Source organism: Mustela putorius, unplaced genomic scaffold (genome assembly GCF_011764305.1).
Source record: "Mustela putorius furo isolate JIRA1106 unplaced genomic scaffold, ASM1176430v1.1 tig00003898_pilon_pilon_pilon, whole genome shotgun sequence".
NCBI lineage: Eukaryota > Metazoa > Chordata > Mammalia > Carnivora > Mustelidae > Mustela > Mustela putorius.
The window spans coordinates 31506656-31517347 of NW_025422047.1; the positions used below are offsets into that span (position 1 = coordinate 31506656).

General features: G+C 34.8%; 1 protein-coding gene across 3 annotated transcripts in view; it reads left to right on the forward strand.

The window, feature by feature from the left end:
* SRP54 (signal recognition particle 54) overlaps window positions 1-9778 on the forward strand; it is a 42468-nt gene extending 32690 nt beyond the window's left edge. For all 3 annotated transcript variants that reach the window (XM_045067821.1, XM_004773349.2, XM_004773350.3), the window contains 3 exons: window positions 4405-4575; window positions 8283-8378; window positions 9280-9778. In XM_045067821.1, coding sequence (XP_044923756.1) covers window positions 4405-4575; window positions 8283-8378; window positions 9280-9371 — 359 coding nt within the window. In that variant the 3' untranslated portion in view covers window positions 9372-9778. The remainder of the gene's footprint in view (window positions 1-4404; window positions 4576-8282; window positions 8379-9279) is intronic.
* Window positions 9779-10692: the final 914 nt, after the last annotated feature.

Genomic DNA, 10692 nt, shown 5'->3' on the forward strand with positions numbered 1-10692 from the left:
GGCTTCTATTAATGCCATCTCACTAATTTTACCCTTACCTTTCTTGTTAACCCAGTTACTTTTTCAGCCTGCCCCTAAAATGACTGCATACTACAGGTTCTGTCCTCAGCCAATGTTTCTTCTCATTCTGCTCATTTTCTTTGAATAATTCATCCACATCTGTACTTTCTCTGTTGCTTGACTGATTATTTTTTTTGTAGTCTCTACCTCTTTCCTGAGCTCTAGGCTTTCGTAGTCACCCAAATAAGATTGTGTCTTTCTCATCTGTGTGTCTTCAACACTACAAAAAGTTTTGTAGGTAGAATTAATAACAACCATATTTAGAGTATTTACTCTCTCCTGAGCTTTTTATATACACTAACCCATCTAATCATCACAGTAACTCTCAAGAGACAGTTCTGGGGTTAAATTCCATTATTATATAGCTTTTGCAGATTAGGAAACTGAGATACAGGAAAGTTGAGTTGTTTGCTCAGGGTGCTAACTACAGAGTGGAGAGACTGGGCATCAAACTCAGGCATTCTGGCTCAAGAGTCTGCACTCTGGACCATCTCTTTTCTAGATGCTCACTAAATGGTGGACAGACATGTCTATTTATAAGTTTGAAAGTTTTCTGAGGCATGGATCCAAAATTCAGTTTTCTCCCTTGGGTACACTTCCATCTATCTGATAGATACCTGTCTACTCAGTCACCCAACCTAGAAACTGGGGTCAACCAAGATTTATATCCTTGTTGATTTTCTGTCTAGTGGTTCTATTGATTATGGAGATGAAGGTATTGAAGTGCCTAGCTTTTCTCCTCTTAGTTCTATAATTTTTTTGTCAGGTAAGCTCTTTTGTTGGGTACAGTACACATTTAGGATTGTTTTGTCTTCTTGGTAAATTGACCTTTTTGTCATTTGTATGTCATGTCCTCCTTTGTCCGTCGTCTGTTTTGTCTTATATTAATAGAGCTTTCTTTTAATCAGTTGTTTGGATTGTTTATCTTTTTCTATCTTTTTTACTTTTAACCTGCCTGTATCATTACATTCAAAGTGAGTTTTAGTCAACAGCATGTAATTATTTTTTTCTATTAACATATTCTCATACACCCTCTTTTAACTGATATATTATTGATATATTAGGATTTAGTTCTGCCAAATGAATTTTTGTCCTATGTTTTCCTTGCAAGTTTTGTTCTTCTGGTTTTTTCTTTTATATGTTCCTGTGAGTTACTTGAATGTTATTTAGTATTCTATAAATATTATAGAATAATAATTATTATTTTTAGGTTATTTAATACATATAGTTTTTCTGAAAATATATATATATTTTTTAATATTTTATTTATTTATTTGACAGACAGAGATCACAAGTGGGCAGAGAGGCAGGTTGGGGGTTGCTGGGAAGCAGGCTCCCTGCTGAGCAGAGAGCCTGATTCGGGACTTGATCTCAGGACCCTGGGATCATGACCAGAGCCGAAGGTAGAGGCTTTAACCCACTGAGCCACCCAGGCACCCCCTGAATATATTTTTAAAAATAATTTTCTTAATGGTTGCTTTAGGTATTACAATATGCATACATATTGAACTGCCTGGTATTATAATATGCATATATATTTAACTTATCACAGATTACTTCTATTAGTATTTTACCACTTCTAGTGGAATATAGAAACCTTAACATTACCTTAGGTTTAGTGAGTTCCATTTCCTAAATAGTTCTCATATCTTCCCTCTTTCCTTTGTTTCTAAGTTGGTTCATACACTCATCATTTCTCAACCTAGATTGTTATATAGTAGCTTCCTAACATTTACCTTTCGATTTTATCACTTCTCTTTCCAATTTGTCTTCCTCACTGCCACAATAATGGCCTTTCTAAACAAAAAATTCTGGGATTGGGGCGCTTGGGTGGCTCATTTGGTTGAGCATCTGACTTGGTTTCTGCTCAGGTCATGATCTTGGGGTCATGAGATTGAGCCCTATGTTGGGCTCTTTGCTAGGTGTGGAGCCTGCTTAAGATTCCCTCTCTCCCTCTGCCCCTCCCGCTGCTAGAGAACTCATATGCTCTTGCTTGGTCTCTCTCAAATAAATAAATAAGTAAATAAAATCTTTAAAGAAAAATTCTAGGGTCAGACTCTTTCAGTGACTTTTTATTGTTGTCATAACAATAACAAACTCCTAAGCCTGGCATACAGATGCTGTTATAATCTTGTCCTTACCTACTTTTGCAACTTTTAAAAATCTCAGCTCTTATCCAAGCTTCATTTCTTCTACTCAAAACTATTTTTATTCTAGAAATCCCATGTTCTGCTTCGTAGAATGTCCCTTGCTTCTTTTTCTTATTGAACTCCTATTTGTCCTTTAGAACTACTCAGTTAAAGAAGAACCATCAGCATGGAACCTTCCTGACTTCCTTTCTTCTTTAAATTATGTCCCCTTCTGACTTTTGTTTAATTCTGTCATAATGACTTACCATGATGTGCTGTCATAGCTTGTCTTCTTTCCCTTCACTCCACTTTAGCTGTTAGAATACATATTTTATAATGTAGAATAGAATATTTATAATTTAGAATATTATAGATATTGTAGAGATATATATATTATAGATAATGTAGAATAGAATATTCATAATTTAGAATATAGAATAATATTTTATAGTGAAGGTGTGGCTTAAAAGCTGTATTTATGAGATGGATTTAGGGTTTTTTTTTTAATTTTTACTTTTTTATAAACATATATTTTTATCCCCAGGGGTACAGGTCTGTGAATCACCATGTTTACACACTTCACAGCACTCACCAAAGCACATACCCTCCCCAATGTCCATAATCCCACCCCCTTCTCCCAACCTCCCTCCCCCCAGCAACCCTCAGTTTGTTTTGTGAGATTAAGAGTCACTTATGGTTTGTCTCCCTCCCAATTCCATCTTGTTTCAGAGGAGTGGGATTTAGGTTTTAATGGCTGTAAATTTATTATGAGATAATGGGCTCCTTATTTACAGTTCACTTCTGGACTATATGCTTAGAGGGCATAGACAAATTAGAAAATATTAGGAAATCAGGATAATAAATGGAGTTCTAGGGGCACCTTGGTGACTTAGTTGGTAAGCATCTGCCTTCAGCTCAGGTCATGATCCCAGGGTGCTGGGATCGAGCCCTATGTTGGACTCCTTGCTCGGTGGGGAGGCTGCTTCTCCCTCTCCCTCTGCTGCTCCCCCTTGCTTGCACATTCTTTCTCTCTCCCTCTTTTTTTCTCCATCAAATAAAAATAAAATCTTTTTAAAAAAATAATAAATGGAGTTCTAGACCATGTTATAAGAGAAACAGTCAAAAGATTTGGGAATTTGTAACCTAGAGGAATTCACCAGAGACTTGGTAGCTCTCAAATATTTGAAAGCCTCATTCTTTGTGCCTGGCAAGGAGACACGTATGCAAATAGGAAGAGGTGCCAGGCAAATTTATTTTAATATGTGAAAAGATTTTCCATAATTACAGGTATGATAGAATGGCATAGATTACTGTATCTTAGATTCTAGATAGTGGATTATCTGGGCACATTAAGACTGAGGCTAGATGACCATTTATTGGGGGATGTTGTAGAGAGAATGCAGATATAATAGAAACTTAGACTAAAGTCTTGCATTCCTGAGATTGTATGCAGTGAAAGCCAGAAGAAATACATCTCATATTCTAAGAGTTATAAAAACACTGGGGGGAATTAACTCACTATGTCACAGAAAGGATTAAAATACTAGTAGTAATTATATGGAAAAGATTACCATTATTCTGTTGATGATAGAACCTACCTATTTCTGTTGCTTAGATGCCTAAATTTATTATTTAAATGTTAATAGTTATTTAGAGCTAAAGCAAGCACTTTTCTTTTTTGAAATATACCTTATACTTCTAGTATGCTCTGAGGGGCAGTTGGATATGAGATATGGAAAAGGTGGACATGGGTTTTAAAGGTTTTCAGATGTTCTATTTTACTTAAATGGTGGAGTGAGTACATGTGTATTTTTTATTGTTTTTGTAGCTTACAAATATTATAGATGTTCTTTTGAATACAAACATAGTTTATGTTTAATATTTAAAAATCAGATGCAGGGGGCGCCTGGGTGGCTCAGTGGGTTAAGCCGCTGCCTTCGGCTCAGGTCATGATCTCAGGGTCCTGGGCGGGAAACCTGCTTCCCTCTCTCCCTCTGCCTGTCTTTCTGTCTACTTGTGATCTCTCTTTCTCTGTCAGATAAATAAATAAAATTAAAAAAAAAAATCAGATGCAAACATGACAGGTGATAACATTTGTTAAATCAGGTGGTGGTTTTACCGTTTTATTTTTGTGTGTGTATGGTATTTGTACATAACTGTTTTAATAATGAATTTTAAGTGTATGTAAATGAAAGTAATTAATCTTTGTCTACAGAACTTGACAGTACTGATGGTGCCAAGGTTTTTAGTAAGCAACCAGGAAGAATTCAAAGAGTAGCAAGAGGATCAGGTGTGTCAACAAGAGATGTTCAAGAACTTTTGACACAATACACCAAATTTGCACAGATGGTAAAAAAGATGGGCGGTATCAAAGGACTTTTCAAAGGTAAGAAAAATAACAGACTCCTCATTAGTTAACATAGTGAAAGTAAAGAAAGAAGCTGAAACACTAAAATTAAAGCTGGGGAGTACTGCCAATATTGGGAAACATATTGCTGAATTTCATGTTCTAGTTAAGAACTTCTTGAATGTGATCTGTGATTTCTCTGTTTTCAGATTCAAGGTCATAAACACTAATTAAAAAACAAACTTAATGATTTTGTTTTTATGAAGATGTAATACATATTAAAGAAAATTTAGACAGAATAAGAAAGTATATGAAAGAAACTTAAAACACCCATTATCTTATCTCCCCAGAGAATCCTATGGGTCCCATTGCAAATGGGACTATAACTAATACTTTCTTCTGAAACATCATGACTTATTTTTCTATATTGCCAAATATTCTTTAGAATATAGGTTTTAATCACTGAATATTCTTCAGGTTATGCTTGTATCTTTGTTTTGTGCAGTGGATATTTAGGCTGGCTTATCTGCTTCTGTATTAGTATCAGTTCTGGCATTAGTTCCTTTGTAGTCTTCTGGGAAGCCAGGGGTTTTGTCTATTTAATCAGATTACATAGTAGACGCTGAATGAATTTTGTAATAATTTAATGTTTCCAAGTTAATGATCAAATGTTTCTTTCAGTAGGTCTTTTTTAGATTACGACTCAAGTTTAACATGTCCTTATACATTTATTGGTTTGGATTCCCTTTGCAAATTACCCCTTAGGTTCCTCGTTCATTTGTCTCATTTTTTTCCCCCGCTGTTGCTTTGTAGTAACTCTTGAAAATCCTTGGTTTAGGTCTGCAAGTATTTTACCCGCTGTTCATTTGCCTTTTTTTTTTTTTTAATTTTTTAAATTTATTTTCAGCGTAACAGTATTCATTGTTTTTTCACCACACCCAGTGCTCCATGCAATCCGTGCCCTCTCTAATACCCACCACCTGGTTCCCCCAACCTCCCACCCCCCGCCCCTTCAAAACCCTCAGATTGTTTTTCAGAGTCCATTTTCTCTCATGGTTCACCTCCCCTTCCAATTTCCCTCAACTCCCTTCTCCTCTCCATCTCCCCTTATCCTCCATGTTATTTGTTATACTCCACAAATAAGTGAAACCATATGATAATTGACTCCCTGTGCTTGACTTACTTCACTCAGCATAATCTCTTCCAGTCCCCTTTTATTTTTATTTGTATTTTTTAGTGAATGGAAGCTTTTATTTTTAATGTAGCCAAGACTATTTATCATTTTCTTTTATTTCTGTTATGCTCAGAAAAACCTTCCCCATGCTGATAAAATACCCACCTATATTTTCTACTTGTTTAGGTGTTATTTTTTAGGTTTCTAATTTTTATCTCATCTTAAATTTATTTTGCTGTGTAGTGTGTAAGGTCAAAAGATAAGTTTACTTTTCTAATTGTCCTAGCCCTCTCTTAAAATTTTTTTTTTCTGTATTACAATCACTATTAAAGTGAATTTATTATTTCAAAACACACTGATTAGGTAATCTCCAAATGAAGCAATACCACTGAATAGCTTACTAAAAAGGATGAGTATTTATATTTTTTCCCTTTTGTCTTTGATAACTTTTCTTACTTTCTTTGCTTGCTATATGCTATTTTCTTTTTTTTAAAGATTTTACTTATTTATTTATGTATGTATTTGAGAGAGCGGGGGAGCATGTAAACACATGAGTTGGGGGAGGAATAGAGGGAGAGAGAGAGAGAAAATCTCAAGCAGACTCCCTGCTGTGTGCAGAGCCTGATGTGGGGCTCGAGCTCAGGACCCTGAAATCATGACCTGAGCTGAAATCAATCAAGAGTCTGTGGCTTAACCAGCTGAGCCACCCAGGTGACCCTATGTTATTTTGTTTTTTTTGTGACAGGGAGGAAAGTTAGACAAACATGTTTAAGATTGATTATAATTCCTTACATCACATGCTATTTCAAATAGTGATTATTAAACACATGTGAGTTTAACATCTCTCCCAAATAACCCTATTTTTTTTTAAGATTTTATTTATTTATTTGACAGAGAGAGATCACAAGTAGGCAGGCAGAGAGAGAGGAAGAGAAGTAGGCCCCCTGCTGAGCAGAGAGCCCGATGCGGGACTCGATCCCAGGACCCTGAGATCATGACTTGAGCCAAAGGCAGCAATTTAACCCACTGAGCCACCCAGGCGCCCCACCAAATAACCCTATTTTTTTAAAGAGTTTTTTTTACTTATTTTAGAGGGAGAAAGAGAGGAGCATCTGGGTGGCTCAGTCAGTTAAGCTTAAGTCATGATTCGAGGGTCCTGGGATCGAGCCCTACATCTGGCTCCCTGCTCAGCAGGGAGTCTGCCTCTCCATCTCTACCTGCCCCTCCTCTGCTCATGCTTTCTCCCTCTTTCTCTCTCTTGCTGTTTCTCAAATAAATAAATAAAATCTTTAAAAAAAAATAAGAGAGAGAGAAAGAGAGCACATGTGTGTGGGGGGGGTGCAGAGGGAGAGGAAGAGAGAATCTCAAGCAGACACTGCTCTAAGCAGGGAACCCAATCTGATGACTTTGAGATCATGACCTGAACTGAAACCAAGTTGGACGCATAACCAATTGTGCTACCCTGGCACTGCTTTTTTAAAGCTTTTTAAAATAAATAAATAAATAAATAAATAAAGAGATTTATTTATTTTAGAGAGATGACTATTCTTGCTAGAACTATAGTAGATCCACTTATCTAAGCACGATTACTCAGTAAAGGCACAATCAAGATGAATGGACAGTGGATGTAACACACATTCTTGTTACACCAAGCTCTTCTTATAAATTTTAAGTCTTCAGAAACAAACACTTGTGACAATTTACCAATGGATACAGAACTCACATCTTACACTGATGTATTAATCATGAAAAGTTTTTCACAGATTTTACCATGTTTTATAAAAATGTATTTTATTCATATTTCTTAATTCATATAATTTATTCAGATGAGCCAGCTTTCATGTTCATTTTCATAATGCATTTGAGAAGTACCAGAATTAATGTTCCTTTGAGATAATTTTGCCTGAAGACCCTCTACTTACTCATTGTTGTTGAATCGGTGATCTATTTTGCTTCCTGTCTCTTGAGACCACAGCAGCTTTTCTCTAAAGGGGATGCTCTTATCTGTTCTTCCTCAGAGTGCATCTCTTTTACTGGCTTCCTTTTTACTGTGGAGTTTTCAGTTAAGTGTGTGGAAATTCATTGGTAAATGGATTTATATTATTTGTCTTTCCATTCTCTGAAGCTTTTCCATTATTTTTAATAGCTTCTTAGATATATGCAAACCTTCATGTTCTCTCAGTCATATTCTTTTATATTAATTTACCAGCAACCCAGGCTCTTTCCCTGTGAACCCTTATCTATAAAGTCAGGTTTTTGTTTGCTATTCTCCCATATGACTTGCATTGTTGTAGCTTACTGTCAAGAATCACTGGATACAGTTCTGTAATAACAAAAATCATAGCCCTTAAAAAAATCCTTTAAATGCCCCTTAGTATAGAATTTCCCTTGTTCTTTCTCAAAAATATGTATGTATTTGAGATAAAGATTAGAAGAGAATATGTACAAATAGAAATAATGTGTAAGGGTAGTATGGTTGTAGGTGATTTTTTAAAAATTTTCCTCAATTCATTAAACTTTCTACAATACTGATTATATTGCATTCTCCTCAAACCTTTTTTTTTTTTTCCAGGTGGTGACATGTCTAAGAATGTGAGTCAGTCACAGATGGCAAAACTGAATCAACAAATGGCCAAAATGATGGATCCAAGAGTTCTTCATCACATGGGTAAATACAAAATTGTTGCCAGTTTATAATACACAGTTTAATTTATAAAGGTTGAGTTTTAATAAGCCTTCTGTTGTGATATTATAAACATCTGTTCAAAAGATGTATGATTTGAGGGAAATAGTCATCTGAATTCTAAGTTGAATGGTTGGAATAGTGCTATATAAATGAGGTTTTATTCCCTCTTCTGCTGCCATCTGTGTGATTTTTGAGCAAGGTACTTCATCATCATCTGTTAATGTTTGTTCCAGTGACCTTTTGTCCTAGTTTGGAATCTGGATATTTTCAATGATGAGACTTTGAAATTATATAAGGATTTTGAAACCCAGTTATACTTTTGCTGTGTGACCTATGGAGAATTCCTTAAGCTTTCTGAACCTTATTTTCCTCTTTTGTAAAATCACAGATAATATCTCGTCAGGAAATTGTGACAGTTAAGTGAGCTAATATATATGAAAGCATTTAGTTCAGCTCAGGGCATATAGATGTGTAATAAATGGTGAATTCTTTTCTTCCTGTAACTTCTATGAAACAACTCCTCCACTCCCCAGAATTGGTTACTATTTACAACAAGACTCTTTTGGACTTGCCAGAAAAAATTCTTTTGTTTAGAATTATTGACTCACTGCTGTGTGACAGGTACTGTTCTAAGATCTTTTCGTATATTATCTTATTTATTCCTTCTAATTTGATGAGGTAGGTTTTTTTTTTTTCTGTTTTATAGATAAGGATGCTGGTTAATAATACAGATTTTTAATTGGCATGTTCTTTAAGGCTGATGATCAGATCGTAATCAGATCCCAGTAAATTTTTTAGAAGTTAAAGTACCTATTTGGTAAGAATAATACATGTTTCAAGTGCTACCTAATAATTACCTGATTTTACTCTATTTTTACTCCAGGTGGTATGGCAGGACTTCAGTCAATGATGAGGCAATTTCAACAGGGTGCTGCTGGCAATATGAAAGGCATGATGGGATTCAATAATATGTAAAGAAGATGCCTTAATATAAACTGACTCAGTTGATTACATTATTTGCTGAGACCTCAGAGTTTCCCTCCTTTTTGCAAACAGGAGAAAAAAAGTATTTTTCTTGCCTGTCTTGCCATTTTTCTCTCCTCACCTATTTTTTCCCTCTCTCCTTTTCTTCTTCTTTCCTTCCTACTTCCCTTCCTTTGATATGAGGGAGGAATATATAGTTTTTGTGGAAATCATTATATTTTTGCTTTAGATTTTCTTCTGTTAGTTTTCACCATCATAATACTTCTTAAGTTAAACAAATCATGATGTAAAATTTAGTACTTAAAAGTTTTTAATTGTCTCAAAGGCCAAGCACTGCATTTGTAAACAGTCCTGCTCAGTAGTTACATGATGTCTCAATAAAAGTGCTGTAAAATAAACTTCAAACTCGTTATAAATTAAGGGGTTGTTAACTTCCTTTATAATTTAAATATGTCAGTGGATCACATTAAAAGGCAGAGAGAAAAACCAATGGCTGTATGTCACTTAAAACTAGTCTTATAAGGTGCCTGGATGGCTCAGTTTGTTAAGCCTCTTCTGACTCTTGATCTCAGTGTTTTGAGTTCAAGCCCTGTGTTGGGCTCCATGCTGGGCTTGGAGCCTACTTAAAAACAAAATAAACCTAGTTTTACAAGTCTACCTTTAATCAGAAATATGGTAGAATAACTTAACCATTAGTAGTAAGCATTTTTGTTTACCTAGAATAATTACATTAATTTTGCCATAGAAAAATCTCAAGCCTGCCATTTAAAATTGAAATTGTGAATTTCGTTTATAATATAATGTTTTGTATATAGCTTCCATTTTTTAACCTCATACATTTGAAGCCTTAGTGGCAATATTTGGTTTTTTGAAAAGCCAATTTTGTTGTTTCTTCCACACCAAAAAAATCTGCTTGATGAAACTGATGTTCTTTGGTGATAGTTAACTTATAGACTTCCTAATGGGAAAATAATTGCATATATTAGGCTGTCACGATTACATATTAAAGATAGTGAGACAGTGACAAGGTGGACTAGGTTGCTGGTTACTCTGGATTGTTACATATTTCATTTAGAAAAGTAACTTTTTAAATAAATTATGGAATTAAAAATACTAGAATAATTATTATACTTATTATTGACATCATGAAGATTATAGATATCATGTAGTAGTGTATTTTGAGTTATAATGAATTGATCTTTGGCAAAAGATTGATTTGTAATAGAGAGTGAAATAGCTGGTTTTTATAGTATTAATTTTTTATAACTCAGATAATTTAATAAAAAAGGTCTTATAAGGCCAAAGTATCTTT